We start from the raw sequence: 19,517 nt of genomic DNA, 5'->3' as shown, positions 1-19,517 counted from the left end.
CATGCAGACACTGAGGATGGAGAGCGCAGATATTTTAGCTAGATTCAGGGCTAAGGAGAAAGAAACTGAGAGAATCAAATCTAAACGCTGCACTCCCTCTGAGTCCCATGAAGAGATGATGCCAAAGGAAAATGAGAGCAGACTTGAAAAGGCAATTAAGAAGACACATGCTGAAAAAGACGGTCTTCATGTTGAAACGGAGCTCATGAAATCACAAGTGGCTGATCTGAAGAAGTCACAGAGCGAGCTCCAGCAGATAAAAGCAAAGCTGAAAGTCACTGAAATGACGGCTGAACTTGAAGAAGGTGATTGAGAAGCTCCAGAATGATCTGGCGGTGTCACTTAGTCAGCACAGCGAAACAGCAGAAAGTGAAGAGGCTAATTGGGCCTTAATCAAGCAACTACAGGAACTCGTCAATGAGCAGCAGGAGGAAATACAGCAGAAGAACGATGAAACTGAATCTATGTTCTCCATTATTCAGGATCTTCAAAGCAGTGTTAAAACCAAGGGCAGCATTGTTTCCTCACTGCAGGAGAAAAATGACCAGTGGGCTTCTGACCTCAAAGAAAATACTGTAAACTCCAAATGGACTTTAAGGCTACTGTCTCCCAACAGCAGACAGAAGCAGAAGAACTGGACCGTCTGACTCAGGAAAACCAGCTCTGGCTTCTGAAACAGTAATCTGCAAGATGAACTTGAGGCCGCTCTAACAAATAGGCAGCTTGATCAGAAAAAGCTTCAGGAAGATGCAGACACAGATGCAAAAAGAAGAGAATGCAGATATCAGAGCTCAATTCAGAGCTATGGAGACGTCCGAGACAGGACAGGTAGAACTTGAAGATGAGTTAAAACAGGAAAAGACAAGAAACTCTTGAGTTACAGCAGAGAGTTGATCAAATATCCTCAGCTCTGACAAAAGAAAAGACCACATGCGAGAGGCACTGTGTCGAGCTCCAGGAAGCTCTAGAGGAGGAGCAGAAAGTTGCTGCAGCTCTCCAGAGAGCTCAGTACAGCTGCTCCGTTCTTCAGGAGCAACAGCTGGCAGAGTCAAACATTCAGGTAAGTCACCTCAATGAGTTCAGGCTCCATGAGCAGAAAACTTCCGAGGATGAGAGCACAAAGGCTCTGTGCCACCTGCAGCGGGGATACACGGATCTGGCGAGGAGGCACAGTGATCTTAACGATGACTCTGATGAGCTGCTTAAAACTCACAATGTCCTCCAAATCCAATATGAGAGGCTCAGCTACAGACAAGGTGGCCCCCAACCAGCATTCACCTCGTCCTTAAACCCCGAAACACCTGATCATCTAACCCCATCACACCCTGATGCCTCTCCTACCCATGCCTAACCCTAACCTTTCCCTAACCCTCTGACGCTAGTTTTTTGTTTTTTGGTCGTTGAAGTTTTGTTTGTTGTTGTTGATGATGTGTTGTTAGTTTTAAGCATAATTAAAACCTAAATAAAAATTGTATAAACATGAACAACTTCTCTTTTCCTTACTGGACACAGCAGCTCCACACCAAAGTGCAGCCAGAAAATTAGGAAAGCAAGAAAGATTTTGTAGAGATTCACTGGGCGGTGATCAGTGACAGATGTTTTCAGGACATGTTAGTCACGGAGAAGGCCGCCACAAACCTTGCTGAGCTACAGTTTATAACAAAGAGCATTCAGAGTGGTCCAGGGTTTTAAACTGATCAAGAAGAGGACACTTTTTCCAAGATTGGACTCCAAACTAACCGTGACCTGACTTGTTTTTTCACTTGTGACGTTGTAGTCCTGCAGCTCAACTCTGTAACACCTCTGTTATGATCGCAATTATTTCATTTTATTTATTTCCCCTTCCTTTGTCACACACCTCACCTTACATAATCAACTATGTATGGTGTACTTTCTGAAAAATTAAAATTACAAGTAAAAAAAAAAGAGCAAAGAAAGGTTTTATGCAAACTTTAAAGGTAATGGTGTCAACAGTGGTGAGGTTGAGTGAGTATTGTGTAGCATGTATACAAGTGAACCACAAGGAGGTGTTTCCCTCCTTCAGCCAGGACATGTCATGTTGAGGACTGATGAACAAAGACAAGCCTCAACTCTCCTGTGGTCACTCCTCTGTTTTTCACAACACGTTCCATTATTTGGGACTTCTTCTGATTTGAAGCCCTCACGCTCCGGACAGTGAAACCAACACCGCCTCTCATTGTGTACACTGTCACTTCCAATTACTGGGAATAAATACTATACATTTTTAATCCGGGATCCCTCTGGTGTGATTCTTCCACGAGCTCTCCTGGTATGAGGACCTGCAGGTGGCGCTGTTCAGCCCCTGGTGCTTGCAGCAGAAGACACTCACTCATGTTCACACACACAAAGAGAAAGAGAGAAAAAGCACATTTCATTGTCCCAAAGCCTGGAGAGCCGGACGGTTCTTCTGTTGTCTGAAACCTCTGGTAAAATACCGGATTTTACTCTTTTTCTGGCTTTTGAACCGGCTCATCTCCATAATCATGCACCGATAGTGTGCGCCGGCTTAGACTGAGCGACACCTGCCCGCTCCCTCTCTCTCTCCCCGTCTGTCTCTGTGTCTCTCTCCCTTTTGTCTCTGACATCTCTGCGGCTCGCACCCAGCAGCGCTGACGAGGAGGAGGAGGAGGCGGAGGAGGAGGAGCGGCGTGTACCTGACACCTACAGCCGCGCGTCGCAGCTCTCTTCTCCCGCAGAAACAGCCAGGACTGCCCCTGGGTCTCGCGTGGCTGTCCGCGCGTCAGTTAACCCGGCGCTCCGTGCAGTTTGACTTGTGCTCCCACTGACAGACTGAAAACTCTTCAAAATAAAACAACACAAGGCAGAAGAAGAGGAAGAAGAAGAAGAAGAAAAGAAGAAGGGGGATCCTCTAACAACTCCTGTTTGATTCCCTCGGACCAGAGATCTCCAGCAGTGTCTGAGTGACTGTGGGGGAAAAAGGACTAGACTTGAGAAGATGCGTCTCCCGGTGCTTCTCTGCGTGTTGGTGTGTGTGTGCGCTGCACCGGGCCCGGTGGCCGGGGCGGACAGGAGCTGCAGCGACCTGCCGCAGTTCTACACCGGGAAAGGCTTCACTCTGGCAGACGTGCCCCAGACTGAGATGTCCGGTGAGTTTTGGGGAAAATGATTCTCCATAAAAAAAACAAAAAAACAAAACAATAAAAAACACAGTTTCATGCATTTCATAGCACTTATCAAGTCAGTTTTTATAATCATTATTCAGAAAGGAAATGCTTGCTTTAATATAGACTAGTTATGATATGATGAGGTAGTCCAGTGTGTGGGGATTTGTAGTGTTTTTATTATTTCTTTTGCAATACTCCTTTAAGATTCATATCATTAGATTCCTATTTTTCATAAGTAAGAAAAGCTTGGCTAGTGCATAGGTTTTAATGTTAATGAACCTGCATCTGAAGCTCGCCTGCCAAGTTTAAAGTTGTATGAACTTGTTTTATTGTTCTGAAAAGGCGTGTTTGCTTGTATTAGTCTGCAGTTTATGTGTCTTACTGTGCAATTATCCAGCCTTTCCAAACCCTCCTATTTTCCATTTTCCCTCACTGAGCAGTGCGCTCATCCTAACTGAAGTGTTTCCCAGTCTGTAGACCCTCTTGCACATCCCTCTCACAGTCCTTTCTGGGGCATTTTCATTGTTCTGCTGAGGGCAGACTTGCAGGTGGGTGTAAGCCATGTGTCTTGAGGCGCTATGATGGTCTATTCAGGGCATTTGTGATTGTTTGCTGAGGCTCAGGTGTTAAAAGCTGTTCGTTTAATGTAACCTACAGAGGAAATATAGATCTGCTTTCTGCCTGTGGCTGCTCTTCACTCTATGTTGAATAGTGGTACTACACTAATGTGTTCTCAGGCATTTTTCATTGTCTGCTCTGCTCTGGACTGCAGGTGTGGTGAGTGTGTGTGTGTGTGTGTGGCTCAAAAGATGCTGAAATGGCCTGTTTTGTCATTTGCATAAACTAATAATTTAGGCTAGCCTGGGGCGATAGCAAGCACAGCTCAGCAAGCTCGCAGCACAAGCTGCTGTAATAAAGTTGAGCTGAACAAGAGGACAGAGTCAGATTTTGTTGTTGTATTCTTTTCTTTTGTTTGGTCCTGGTACCCTCTCCTGTCAGTCAGTCAGCCAGTCAACCATTCAAGCAATCATGCATTAAATCAATCAGTCAATTACGCAGCCAGTCAACTAATCAATCAGCTCGAGACTCAGTCAGTGGACCAGTCAGTCAACCGGACATCACACTTCGGGGTCTCTGTATCTCATCTCTCCGCACGGTCGCCACCCTTCACCAGTGCTGATTAAACTGTCTTGGCCTTGAGGAAAGTGCACAAGGAGGAAAATGCGAAAGTGGGGATTGCGAAATTGAGTTGTTTCCCCTCTAAGGCGATCATCTGTCGCCCTCTGCCTCGTCACGTGTTTCACCTAAAGATCCACGGAAAGCCTGGCAAAGGAGGAGATGAAAGAGAGGCGAGATTGAGGCGTGCTTATGTGCTCAGTGTGTACCATCTGAAGGTCATTTCACGATGTGTCAATGAAAATAATCTTGTATGGGCAGGTGAGTTATTAATATTGGATGCGTGTATGTGTTTGTGTGGGTGTGTGTGTGTGACATAGAGACCAACAAACAGACACAAGGGAGGCGACAGAAACAGGCAGAAAAAAGGGAAGAGGAGAGACAGACAGTGAGGCAGGTTGACAGAGACAGAGCAAGTGAGTCACTCAAGGTTTCTGCCGGTGCTTCATGGACGAGCGAGGGAGAGACCCGACACGTCGCGCTCCCTCCCTTTCCATTAAAAACTCATCTTTTATTGACAGATGAAAAACACAATGCTTCAGTCACTTGGACCTTGATCTGCTCTAGTTATTTGAGCAAGAGTTTTTCCTTTCCCAGAACCCATTAAAACCAGATATGAACAGAAAGATGGCGACTGGCAGCAGAATTCCCCACAACAGGGGCTCTTCAATCTTTCTCATCTCAGAGACCCAAGGTTGGTAAATTTAGCTCTTTCTGCTCAGGGAGAGACAGACTCCTCTGCGCTCCTGTCGGTGACACTCAGGAGGATGTTGAGTGTCGACCAGCGTGAGATTCCTCATATAAACAAAATTTGGGTCCATCATTTCTGCACCTGGAAAACAATCATTTGGATGGCTTTTCTGCACCTTTACGACCATTAAGACGGACATTCATTGTTGGGATAATGCATAGTTAGTGCTACAGTGTTTGCATTTCCACCCACCATTATTGATGCAAGCTTGCATCAGTGCAAATAAAGCCTCCAAAGTAACAACCTACTCTAGTTTTCCGTTTTTTTCCCTTTTCTTTTCACTGTTGCCGAAGGTTTCAACTGACCTTGTTATAAAAACGTTCAGGTATGATGCCCCTGTTGCCTGTCAGACCTTATAAAAGGGCTTAAAACTGAAGGACAGGTTAATGCTGCGTGGATTTAAAAACATTTAAAGGATAAGACAGTGGGACTTCTTTTCAGAATGAGAGAAACAAGAGTCTTTGGCACAAATTACTTTATTGTAACTAAATATTGATACTGATACACTAGAAAGCACTAGAAATGCTCTCCTCTGTAAAACAGGGCATCTTACCTCAGTATCAAGTAGGGATGGCTGGGGATAATGAGAATATGCGATATTTAGAGAAACAAATTCATCCTTAACTTTGTTTACTGTGTGTTGTGTCTTTTTTTGGAGGGGGAGAGAGATTCTGTCACTAAAACTGTGAACAAAGTTTACAAAAAGAACAATTGCACTTCATTATTTCAACCGGATAAACAAAAGATCCACAAGCGTTGGATTTTGTTATCATATGTGTACCAATATACCTTTTTTTAATTTCACAGTTATGGTCAATACAGGTATATCGTGGCATCCCTATCAGTAAGGTTATGATATATTAATACAGTTCTAACTGAAACATGTTAAAGTGCAAGGAAACAAGTGTAAAATCAGGTAAATATAAAACCAAAAACAGTGGTGAACAAATGAAAGCAGAGCACTCAGCCCTGCTTGATGTCTTTATTATCACTCGGTGCAGTGATCACATGCGGCGATGTTTCAGCCCTGTGGCCTTCCTGTTCACGCAGGCTCACATTTGGAGGAACAAACAGTCTCCTAATGATTTGGGACAAGAGCCCGCTGTTGCCAGTCACGATTAGTTCGTGATCAGCGTTATCTGCAGAGCACAATTAGAGGCCATCTTGCAATGGAATAAAACCAGCCGAAAAAATCTGCCCACAGACACAGAAACACCTGGCAAAGTACTCAAAACTGTTTCTGTGCTTGTTCCCTCCAGGATCACATTGTGCCATGATGACACACACAGAACTAGCCAACACTGTTGCTGCTGGTAATAATGGTAGAGAAGGTTGCCTCAGTTTTCTGACATGACTTGGTGACAAATCCCTCAAAAGACAAGATGCCTCTCCTCATTAGGGACGAGTACCAATACAAAATGCAATACCTGCACTTCAGCTCCAATGAAATTCTTCCTTTCATACTGTGATTTGAGAAAAATAAACATGTTTTTCTACAAAACCCTTTTATAAATCAAAAACAGAAGTCCAACATCTCAGTACTGTGTTTAAAGACCAAGTGTTCACTGCCAACTTTTGATACTTTCAAGTTGGGTTTTGAACTCCAGACACATTTTAGTCTGACATTATTTAGATTTATGTAACCCTCCTCACACCACTACTCAATCTCTGCTATTATTTCCTCAAATGTTCTAATCCATGTCTTTTCCTGGTCTCTTGGACACCCACAGTCTCATAATTATAGGTTTGTGGTCCGTCTATTACTATTCCGACTGTTACGACCACCAACTACTGTAGCTGAACATCAGTGACATGCAATGCAAAAGTATTTTAAACTGAGCAATCAAAATTCTCCATCTGTTCCTCCTTTTTCTTCCAAACCAACAAGCTCAGCTCTTTCACTTCATTTTTAATGGAACACAGTTCTGAAATTTGCATTCAGATCCAACAAGGAACCTGAATATATACTGTGTGCCAACCTGCCACATCCTGCCAGGTGTATATCAGCTTGAGAGTACAGACTGGTGATGAAATGAGTGTTGTTGCCGGAGATTAACAGGGAATGAGACGTGTATTTGTTAGTGTATATGATAAATATCCTAATTCTAAAGTAAACAGTGTGTAATCTCACAAGCAGATGCTCTGAATTCCTGCCCAGAGTTAAAACCTCCAGCTTGCACCTATTGTGCTTTAGGTTTAACACCATGTGAATGGAAGTCGCCCTTCCTGCTGTCTGCCTGTCTGTCTTGTGCCTGCAAGCGTTTTTAACTCACACACATTGTACCCTCTACCTGGTCAATAGGTAAAGACTAGCTCGTCCTATAGTGTGTGTGTGTGTGTGTGTGTGTGTGTCTGTTTAAAAGTCAGTGAAAGCCAACACCTTCTCCAGGGAAGACACTTAGTTTCATTCACACGTTCATTGTCTATGCAGAGCAGCACACACCCATGTGATCGTATGTCACACAGAAACAGAGAGAGGCTATATATCCTGCACGCTTCCTGTTCACCATGTAGGTGTTACGTTTTTATGCCTGTGTGTGTGTTTGCGTGTGTGTGTGTTATGGAGCCTACATATTTAGTATTTGTCACGTTGTTGCCTGTTTGAAAGAACACGCTGGGAGGATGTGCGTTTGAATGACAGAGTCTAACATGATATATGTGTTTAGGTCAGATTACATGTAGATTAGGATACATTACAGGTTACGAGTCAATAACTCTTAAACAAGGCTGAGTCAACTAGGGAGCCTCCACTTATTCACACTTACACAATGTCAGCGTCCTGTCTTTAGATACACTTAAAGGGCTGACGAAAAATCCAAGTTTCCCTCCAATTTAAGTGCAATTATGTTTGCTTGTTTACAGATTTATAAATCTGCAAGAGAAAATGCAAATGAATCCATGTTCTATAATCGTTAAATGAATGTTAGGAGTCAGCTGAGTGCCATTAAAGCACTGCAGAAGGAGAGGACTGAAGGAGATGATGTAATTAAAAAGTGTCTGTCAAACCTCGAACAACCAAAAATGTAAGGAATCATACAGACTCCTCATCGTTCATTCACACAGATCTGATATACACCGATCAGCCAGAACATTAAAAGCATTGACAGCTGAAGTGAATAGCAATCATCATGTCGTTACAATGCGACATTCTGCTGGGAAACCTTTGGGTCCTGGTCTTCAGCTCCCAGTACAGTTGTGCATCCATGGAACGTCACTCAACAAGACCGATCCATTGAGGCCACCTCGCAGCCTACAGCTACCAATGCCCCTGTGTCCGTGCCTTGACAGGTCAGAACTAGGTCTGATCCACGTTTAGGCCTCCATGGATCAGACTTGTTCAGAGGCGTCTCACGAATGCTCAATCAGATTGGGATCTGGGAGTTTGGAGGCCAGGTCGACACTTCAAGCTCTTTGTCATGTTCCTCGGGCCATTACGGAGTAGTTTTTCTAGTGTTGCAGGGAACGCTGTCCTGCTGGGGGTGCACTGCCATATGAATACTAGGACCCAAAGTTTGCATTGCATTCTAACGAGATGATCACTGTTATTCAATTCACCTGTCAGTGATTTTAATGTTAGGGCTGATCGGTGTAAGTTTTGTATTTCCAATCGACCGAAAGCCTCACCTTCGTTTCAGTCACCTGCTTCATGTAAGCCACGATCAGTACGGGAAGAAGTACTCAGATGTTCCACTAATGTCAAAATAACAATACTATTACAAGTCATACATATAAAATAAAATGTCGACAGCTGACGTTTCTGTAAACTGCTGCTTTGTTCACGCTTGTATGTGTCATGGGCTTCGTACCATTATGACATTTCTACAGACTGTGTCATGTGTTTATTACCTGACATTTATGTTGGGAGATGAAGGGGATGGAGTTACAGGCAAGAAGGATGCCGAGCCAGTGACCCCAGCTCGAGACTGTGTTTACAGCATTTGTAAGCTTAAAACCACTGGATTTATATTGATTCTTGGAAGTTATCAGTAGTTGATGGTTTCTAGAGAGAAATTCTGTGCCACATTTAATCAGTGCCACAGTTTATTTTGCATTTTGCGAATTTAAATGTATTTTAAAAATGTTGAATCCGAGAACTCAAGTCAGTTTTACTTGTAGGTAAGTCCAGGGAACCTTACGTTGCTCTTAAAGATGCAATATGTGTTTTTATTTAAACTAAAATTATGAACAGAATGTGAATAAATAACATTTAGTATTGTGTTGCAGAGATGTCTGCTGAATAGCATGCCAACTAGAGAGCAACACCCGCTCCAGTCCAACATTACCACTAGATGCACGGCTAATCGAGTTAACAAGCTAACGGCAGCCACAGTCTTACTTTTACTCTTGTGATATGCTGCCCCCTCTTTGTTTGAGTATGATTTAGTCAGGTGGCCAATTCTTACATAACATACAATGTAGAGGTTTTCCCCCCTTTTACTATTTCCTCCGTGATGAAGACCCTGTGAGACTCAAACTGCTCTGCGTATCAACCAATCTGCCTGACTAAATAAAGGCTTAATACAACCTCTCTCCTTGCTGTGCCCAGTAGTGCCTGAAGAACATTTCTTGATGAGAATACTGCTACAAAAAGCCAAAGACAAATTATGTTTGTGAATTGAAGCCAGCACCAATATTTAACAGTTTACCTGCTGCACATCTGCTGATGTTGTCTCATATCTGCCTCCACTGTCTGTGAAACCTTTGCGTGTGTGCGTGAGCGTTTACGTATGTGTGTGAGAGGAAATTGATACTGTCCGTCATCTGTCACACATCACATGCTCACTCGGGCGCTCACAGCACACGCCACCAAGTGGAACGATGAATACCCAGTCCACACACACACACACATGCACACAAAACCCACACAATGTCTCTAAGCCCTTCCATAACTTTTGCTGTCTTCCACCTCTGCATTGTTTTTCCAGACAGACTCAGATCTGCGAGTGCAGGGTAGAGTCTCTGTGTGCATGAGGTGGGCGGGGGTGGGCAGGGGTGTGGTGGTGGTGGTTGGCGAGATCTGTTAAAAGCAGAGCTGTGAATCTTTCATGATGTCTGATGCAGCGACATGAGAGAGAGAGAGAGACAGAGATAGAGGTGAGGAGGGAGTGAGGGGAGAGGAGGTGAGGAGAGGAGCGCAGAGTGAAGATGAGAGGGAGGAGGGAGGAGGCTCTGTCCTGGCTGCCTCTCCTGTCATCCCTCCTTCATCGACATGGGCTGGATGTTGCTGCAACTGGTTTGCTACTGATCCTGCCTCATGTGCTCTGTATTTGATCATTTTCTGATGCTTTTTCATGAGGAATGTGTGTTTGTGCAGGCAGCAGTAAATATTTGCGACAGTCACAGGACTGACTGTTTGCTACTAACAGTGATTTTTCCAATTATAGCTTCGGCTAGTATGAATTTGGATATCTTGAAATGCTGAAGCTTACATGCTATATGTGCTATATGTGTTAGCATGTAAAGTGTTCCGATAGCATTACCTGAACCAAAAGCTCACAAACAAATTAAGATTAAATGTGTTTATGGGTCTAACATAAGCACCAATGCTAGCATGTTGTAGCTTAGCACCTACAGTTGTAACCGAGCATTACTTCCAAGGCCAAAGTGCGCATCATTAACCAACATTAGTTTATGAAATCACAGGTTATGTTAAATGTGCAATGTTTCCCTGTTGTGTGGAAGCTGGTCCTGGCTGTGGTTTAACGTTAGCGGCTCTGTCCTGCTTTTTATTGGAGCTGGGGAAGTCAATATTCCAATAAACTGAGTGTTGCATCTGCCAAACATGTTTAATCATGTTCAGAAACACTTTTGCTGGTGATGTTGAGAGTGAAACAGAAAAAAGAACAACGGACGAGCATAAAGGCAAACGTTGAGCAGACAGACAAGGTTATGTGAGGACAAAATAACACTGACTGTGGCGGCAGAATCAGAGGTGTCAGCTAGAAATGCTTTTGTTTCCTGCTGTATGAAATCAGGGACCGATTGTTTCAAAAATGACTGTCTGCTAATTTGTCAATTGTGCATGTGCCATACGAGAAATTAAAGCTTGACAATAGTGACTACCGGCAAATAGCATTGATTGCGAATTTTTATTGATGTGCTAAGAAAAACAATATTCGGATTATTTTGACAGATATTACGATTGTGATGTGATTCAGGATTTCATTGTTTGTGAAAAAACTCTCAAACCTCCAACTAGAAATATTGATAACCGGACTTTGTTGGGGTCTGCACCAAACATCATGAGAAGAAGATTTGTCGGCCAGGTCTTCTCTGCAGCACTACAGTACTTCATCATAAAACAGTTTTGTCAAACATTTTACCTTTATCAAAAAACTGCAGCGTCTGCGATTTGGATATTGCTCTCAGCCACATTGCCATTTTGTGCAGCCCTAATCTTCTTCCATAGTGTTCAAGCTTGTTGATAAATGTATTGTAGCCACGTTAATAATGCACATTCACATGCTACATATGAACCCAAAGCTATTATCTAGAATGACTGTGGATAAAGGCACAATAGATTAAATTCCTCCGTTGCCCACATGCAGTCAAGTAAAATTGATGAACGCAAGGGTTATGGTCATACAACCCCCCTGCATCCCTATGATGATCACGTAAAATAGGAGTGGTAGGTGGGGGAAGAAAAAGAACCGAGGAGCAGAAGTGCAAAGCGCTCGATGCCTTAACATCAATCTCTGCACCTTAAAATCAATGTGGTACAAACCAGTATCGTTTCTCGATAACCCCTGGCTCTCTTTTCCTCTGCATTCCTTCTGCTCCGTCTCCCCCCGCTCTATTTCACACCTCTTATCCCTGTTCTTTCTCCTCTCTTTAATGTTTACTTCCTCCTTCTTATCAGCCGCTATTTTTACTTTCTCCTCCTCCTCCTCCTCCTCCTTCCAGCCCTCCTCTCATCTCCTCCCCTCCCCTCTCTGGGAGTCGAGCGTCCATCTGTTTTCCAAATGAAAAGATGAGCTGTTTGTGTGATGTGGTCGACTCGCTGGTTGCTCGGTTGCTTTATGAGTCAACGTTCCTCATACATATGCTCCATGGGGGCCGTATACTCTGTGTGTGTGTGTGTATTTTATGTGTGTCTGGGCTGAAGGGATGAAGATTTATTGGTGTAACAGGCATTTACATTGAAATGAAGTGGTGCAGAACTGGTTATACTGACTGGTTTCTGAGCTGATTCTCCAACAAGAGACGACTGGACAGTTTAATCAGATCATATTCATTCAGTTAGAGCTTAAATGAATAGTTGTTAAATTGATTAGTGGTTTGACAGATGATTATTAACAATGTTGGTAATCGATTCATCATTTCAGTAATTTTTAGTGCAAAAATTCAACCAATTTACTCGTTCTAGCTTCCCTTTTTCTTCATCTTCTATCGTAACAAACTGAATATTTTTTGTAGCTGTATTTAAGCAGAACAATTTATAATGAATAGAAACATTTTGTTCAGACCTACATGTATTTACTGCTGATGTATTTATGTTCAGCAAAGAGGTTTAACAGTAACAGTATTGGCATTTTCCTTGTGCATTTTAATTGGCGCTCATTGTTAGACATGGAACAATATGAAAATTTCACGTCATGAACAGATAGGGCACACATCCTTTATTCATGAAAAATAATCAAATCAAAGAATCTTAAACAAGTAATCATAAATCATAGAGTCCTCCTGCACAAACACCGGATAAATAAATAGTGGTAACCTCATCTCCATGTCGGATTTTAGTTTGGAAGCTGTAGTATTTGCACACATCCAATTAAACTTGCTTTTCCGGGGGATGCAACGTGCAAACCATGTCTTCAGTCGTGTTGACAGGCTTCTGCAATTTGAAATAAATCAAGAATCCCAAATAGCACTGTGTGTCAGCGAGCTAGACAGCTTTTTCAAGTCATTCTTGTGAGGATATTGGGTATTATCCCGATAATGACGTTTCACAATGATCAACTTATTGTGAGCATTTTTTATTTTTTTATCACCGCCTGTGACAAAATCTTTTATCACCCCATCCCTGTTCTTTGTATCCATCTGATAAAAGAGAGTAATGAACTGAGTATCCTGAAGTAATAACACTACATATGTGTAGTGCCAAAGCGCAGCCTCACTCGCACTTCAGCTAAAGTATAAGCATTTGTAATGACTTCTCATGACAGCAAATACAGACATCAGGAGTGGATGTGATGTGTCGGCTTAGTGAGTTCAACCTGAGTTTCAGCTCTCAGCTCTGCATATTAACTGTCATGCGTCGTGGTTTGTAATTTGAGGGAAGGACACGAGTGCAGCCTCCTCAGTGGGTTATCCGCAGAAATGCGCATTAGAGACTGTACAGTGAGGCATTACAAGGCCGGATTTCTATTAATTGGTTATTACAGGGATTAATTGGATTGTGGTAATTCTCAGTCTTAGTGATGCAGTGAGTCTTTACTTCAGAATGATACAGCTAAATCAACATGAGTGTTTATAGGAAAACAGATGTCGTTTACAGTTCAAGTAGCAGGTCTGGAGAAGGTTTCATAAAGCTTTTTTAGATGGATGTATCATCCTGTAATGAAGAGATTATTCTCAGTTATATTGTTAATATAATGCACACTTTCCAGTTGATTACACTACGATAAAACTAAGACAGTCTCGGTCAGGACACAAAATCCTAGAAACACCCGTCAAGCTGCAGCCTTCAGAAGCACCATAAAGTCAAATCAACACCTCTCATGGACAGTTTTAAAAACCTTCAGGATTTATTGAAGGACTTTTGTATTAGATGCACCTAGTTATGCACCTAATGAACTGGCAACTGGGTGCACATCATATGTCATAAAAGCTGTGTTTATAAATCAGCTTCCAGTCAGCTAGTGAAGTTTTTCATTGACACGTCAAGCTTCTGCTTCAAGTACGCTAGTTAAAAGTAACACTGGACGTAACTTTGCTCCAGAGAGCTTCCATTAAATTCGATGTCTGTGGAGGATGTAGCGGTGTCGGGCTGCCTGGCCTCCTCATAAATGCATCCCCAAACCTCTGAGACGTTTACAGAAGACTTTTGACAGGCTGCATGAAATCAATAAAGAAAATTGTCTTTTGTCAAGTAAAAAACATGAAAATCACCAAAACACAAACTGTATTCCCTAGAGGATTTGTATTCTGCAGATGGACACTTGTTTGCAACCAAAAACATATTTAACTGTCAAATTAGCCTCCGCTTGTTGACTGAGCGGCTGTAAATGTGTTCAATGTGCTGTACAGTCACCAGGGGAGACGTTACATAATTGGAGCAACTCACAGTTTGTAAGAGTTTTCCTCAAACCCCAGCAGGTTTTTTATACGGTTTATAGCTTCAATGGTCTCTTTAGAAGGAAATATAAGGCAACTCAGTGCTTTGCTACAGAAGAGGATGTTTGTTGTGAGTGTAAAAGCCACTCAGTGTCCTTACTGAAAGGTCACATGCACACACACATGCACGCACAGCGCACTGATTGGATCAGCGCTAGAGAGTATTAACAGGCAGATCTCGTTGAGTGTGACTGGATGTCTGAGGTGAATGATCACCTTTGATACATCACATGTTAGCTGAGTGAGAAGGTGATGGATTTTAATTAAGGCTGGGAAATATATAAATACTATATCATTATAGTTATGTAAGACTATGTATCGTCTTAGATTTTGTATATTGTTATATCCTGATATGACATAAGTGTTGTCTTCTGGTTTGAAAGGCTGCGTGACAGTAAAGTGATGTCATTTTCTGAACTTACCGGACTATTCTACTTGTTGTCTACTTGTCATTATATTCAAATTACTGATGATTATTTATCAAATTCTAATTGCGTTATTGTAAAAGCACCAAAAGTTCATCCGTACAATATTGTTTCAATATCGATATCAAGGTATTTGGTCAAAAATATTGTGATATGTGATTTTGTCGCCCAGTTCCAACATTTATGAAGTGCTTTTGACAGGATTTTAAAATATCAAGATGTATATTGTGTATCATGCCAAAGTCTAAACATATCTGATATCCGGCAGATATTAGCCATCACAGATATACCAGTATTGGACCATACAATGTGATTTTGATAATGGCTGATATGAAAACTTTTTGGTTTAAAAGAATGCACAGCAGTGTTTGGTGTTATTTCTAAATATTTATATTTACTGTTTCAGTTCACTGATCTCCTGCCCCCATTACATATTTTTGTCACAAGTGTTTCATAACCACATTTGAGGGATCAGTGCAAAGAACTTGTTATTTTTTTAATATTGGTATTGGCCCCAAGAGCTGCACATCGGTCAGGCTCTAGACTTGTGACTTGGACTCGAGTCAACTCGAGTTTATTTATGTTTTTTCAGTCTGGCTCTCTGTATTTCACTGTTTCAAAGTAATGGGGAGGGAATTTTTTGAATGAGAAGAAGTGAGCTATTTCTTTTTATTTCACTGAATATCAGTAATTATAACAAAGTGAATTCCAAATTGTATTGATGTTATGCTTTTTTGAACAGGTCAGATCAATTGGCCTGTGATATAATTAATAGACAGGTACTGATACCTTGTCTTCTCTCTCATAAAGTCCAGCTATGCAGGTAAGACTGGAGTGTCTTGGGAGGGGTCGGCAGCGACTTGACTCGGGATTTGACTTGCCTAAGAAAAAAAGACTTGGGACTGAGTGTGAGAATGAGTCACATGTCTGAAAAACATTCATCTGATATTGATTTTGAGGAGAAAGTTTCAAAGGCCCAGTCAATAAGGGACCATGCTGTCACTGTCACCTGAAAACAAGCGTCAGCTCTGTTTCAAGTTGGTGATTTGTTGACATTGAACTCACACATACATGCACACTCACAACCACCCGTCATTCCCCGGTGGATATCATGAGAGTTGTGGAAAGAAAGAATCCCTCACAGTGTGTTTTCATGTGACGCTCAGACAGAGGCCTATAATTAGACATGTTGCTGTGAAAATCCAAACACCGTGCCTTCCAGTGCTCCCTACAGCAAGGCTTTCTCCTACTTTTTATCATTTTAACCTCCTGAGTGTCAGCTCCGAGGCTATTTCATGTAATTTTTTATTGTTATTTTTATGGCATTTCTGTTTTTATTAGATAGTTTACCGTCGGGAGTGCCAGAGAAGTTTATTTGATAGAGGTGGCGAGCTGCATAAAAACCGCTTCTTGGCTCATAACATCCTGAAGACAGCGTGCGTCATATCCTGACGATGCACCAGGGCATCCATATGAGTTTTAGAAATGTTCCACTCTTTGTGCAGACGCTCCCGCACAGTACTTACAGGTCCTTGCTCGAAGGCACCATGGGAGACATTATAATGAATTTCTGTGAATAGACTTCCCAAGAAAAGGAATAACCGCTCACTGTGAAATTTAAATAGCTGCTTTGCATTTTCCTCACTTTTCATCTGAATCATGTCAGACATCGTCACTACAAGAGATCAACCGCTCATGTTGTGCAGCGGTTGAGCAAATATTGGTTATCTGGTAAACATCTAGATTTTTCCTCACTTTGACGAATTGCATCGGTGACATGTTTTCACCAGAAGTTGTTGAATTACACCAGATGTCATTTGGTTTTCAAAGATTTACACTGACCACTAATGAAACAAGCTGTTGAATGAACTGAATAACAGACTGGCTTGTGCACAGTGTAACACAAGTTGAGATTAATTACCAAGCATCAAGAAGTTGACTCTATAGCTGTATTTCGTTTTCATTCACACTGTGGTCATTTCAGTTCTCGGTTCAGTTTGGTTGTTCACAGGAAGATGACGTCCACATTCTTCGAACCACATTTATCATTCTTCAATTTCACTGGTTGTTTCAGTTGTGATCCTAACAAGAGGAACTGTCTGCAGCGAGCCCAACACATTTTTTTCCCTTAAGTTTGCCTTAAGCGGTTTCCATCAGAAAGCCCTTCTGGCCTCAAAAGGTTGTGGGAAGTCAGGTGGTGTTGTATAAAGACCAACAAAGTCTACATAGGAAGGAGATCGTGGTGGATGATGGGGTCAAACAAAGGACTTTCCCCCAGGAGACTGGGGTTTCGGTTAAAAGAAGAAAAAGAGTTTGTTTAAGTTTAGGCACCAAGACTTCTTAGTGGGTTGAGGAAAAGAAAAGTCATCCTTCACCTCAACGATTGAATCAGCAATAACTTCTGTAACTTCCATTACAAACATACCTACTGTATGTTACCTGATTTACTTCCCTTACTAACCGTGACATTAATTAGTAAGTTAAAATAACTCATCGTTAACTTCTGGTTTCACACTGGAAGTGAACAACAGTCCCATGATTGAAAGTCCTGTCCTTGTTTAATCCAACCACCCATTCCTGACCTCCTCCCTATACTGACTTTTTACTCGTTATACTTCTTTGCCTGACTTCCTTCTTTTGTACCTGTAAAATTAAACATAAAAATGGGTTTTAAATATCCTGCTTTAGTTTTCAACCTACATGGTATTTTTTTCTGATGAGTACGACTCGGAAAAGATCACAAAACGGTCTTTTTCACAGCGTTTATTGCGTGTTAGAAAGGCTCTCTGGTGGAAAGCGATGGAAGCAAACATTCCCATGTCCTGCGCGTTGAGGCAAGGAGTACAAGCCAATCACAGCTGAATGGTACTAGCCAGTCACAGCACAGGAAGGTGGGAATAGGTGGAACACTTGGGGAAAAAAAGGAATATGCAATAATATCATATTGTACATGTGTCTGTTCAGAAGGCTGTCACTGCTTTAGTCTTCCAGCTCCGTTGATGCTTCAGCCCAAAAAAACAAAAAAAACATGGAACTGTTCTTCCTGCAGATCTGTCAGGCACTCTTTGCCACATTCATTCAGTTTCTGGACTTGATCTGACACTGAAGATTTGACCTGGAAACAGCCAACCTCGGGCTGTGACCTAATGTTCCCCCATCAGCGGGGATTTGATGCTCCCTGCTGAGAAAGAGCACTGAGGGAGAATCTGCCTCTGATGTGCCCCTTTTAACCCCCCTACAAACACACACACACACACACACACACACACACACACACACACACATTCATACATTCCACCTCGCATTTGTCACCTTCCCATCACCCCCACTACCACCACTGACACTGTACAGTTGGATTAGGGGCTGATGTCTAATCTCATGCTAATCCTGTCCTGTTAATCTATGTGCTGGAAGATCTGAGCTCAGAGAGTGAACACACTAACCTCCCCACTGAGGGAATAACACACACTCTCACTGATTTATGCCGTGTTTGTTTCCATCTGTTCGAGCCGCGCTCTCATTCAACATGTTAAAACTCTTGTCACTCCTCAGAACACTTAAATCTCCTTTAGATTTGTCACAGGGTGACACAATCTGTTTACAGTCCACTGTAATGAGGGCTGATCCCAACCGTCTTAGATAGCCGTCCTGACCTTTGCCCTCATCAGAATTATCCACACACAAATGTGCACAGTCAGGCACGGCTCTCCTCAGCGTGGCACACACCAGTTGGCACGTGTTGTGCTTTTTTTACCGACTGAGTGAAAGGGAGTAAAAGTAGTAGTTAGTTCAAGAGCCTTTAACTGCTCCCAGAAATGACATAGAATTATGGTATTATACGGCGTAGTTGGTGCCATGCGAACACACACGCACGCACATACACACTCGCTGGGCAGCAGACAGGGCTGGACTGTGGGGTGGTGGGGTATTTTTGGTTTGGGTAATAGTATAAAATAAAGAAGGGTTCACCCAAAACACTGTTTGCCTACAACTCCCTCTACGTCTCTCTGCTTCTTTGAAACCTCACATTCTTTCCCTCCTCAGTGTTGCCTGTTTGTTTTTGCTAATAAAACGCCCACGCCCAAATTGGGAATTTAAATACAGCATTTCATATGTAATGGCCATGTTTCGTGTGTTATATAAAGCTGTGGCACCTACAAATGTAAAGTGCTACACGGTCTGAAATAATTTGACTTTTTGAAATGATTCTAACAGTTTGGTCTCAGACTGAAATATCTCAGAAACCATCACACAGATTGTCATCAAATTAATTACCTACGTTCGTGTTCCCCTGTTTCACTGTGAGCGTGTTAGCATGCTGATGCTTGCTTTTAGCTGTAACACAGCCTCTCAGAGCTGCTGCTGCAGCCTCTTCTGGTTGAATTAAGGCTGCAGCTGATGATTATTTTCATTATCGATTCAACTGACAATTATCTTCTCAACTAATAGATTAATAATTAGGTTTAAAAAATCCATCACATTTTCCAAAGCCCAACAAAACGTCTACACGTTAACACATCAGCGTCAGCAGAGCAGCAGCTTCAGTCGGTGTCTACACAGGAGGCGTTCAGGCACAGTTATGAGTGTAGGTCATCCGCCTTTTGGCAGAGCCCACCACACATTGGCGATACTAACTAATTTAGAATATAACTATTATGTTCATGATCACATCAGAGGACTAAG

General features: G+C 42.3%; 1 protein-coding gene across 1 annotated transcript in view; it reads left to right on the top strand.

Moving 5' to 3' along the window:
- Positions 1–2,412: 2,412 nt before the first annotated feature.
- Positions 2,413–19,517, top strand: part of LOC311258661 (glypican-1-like) — a 43,406-nt gene continuing 26,301 nt past the window's right edge. The window contains exon 1 of the mRNA XM_084355151.1: positions 2,413–3,128. Coding sequence (XP_084211277.1) covers positions 2,978–3,128 — 151 coding nt within the window. The 5' untranslated portion in view covers positions 2,413–2,977. The remainder of the gene's footprint in view (positions 3,129–19,517) is intronic.

Source organism: Pagrus pagrus, assembly GCF_965226575.1.
Source record: "Pagrus pagrus genome assembly, chromosome: 6".
NCBI lineage: Eukaryota > Metazoa > Chordata > Actinopteri > Spariformes > Sparidae > Pagrus > Pagrus pagrus.
This window is presented reverse-complemented; position numbering and strand designations above follow the sequence as displayed.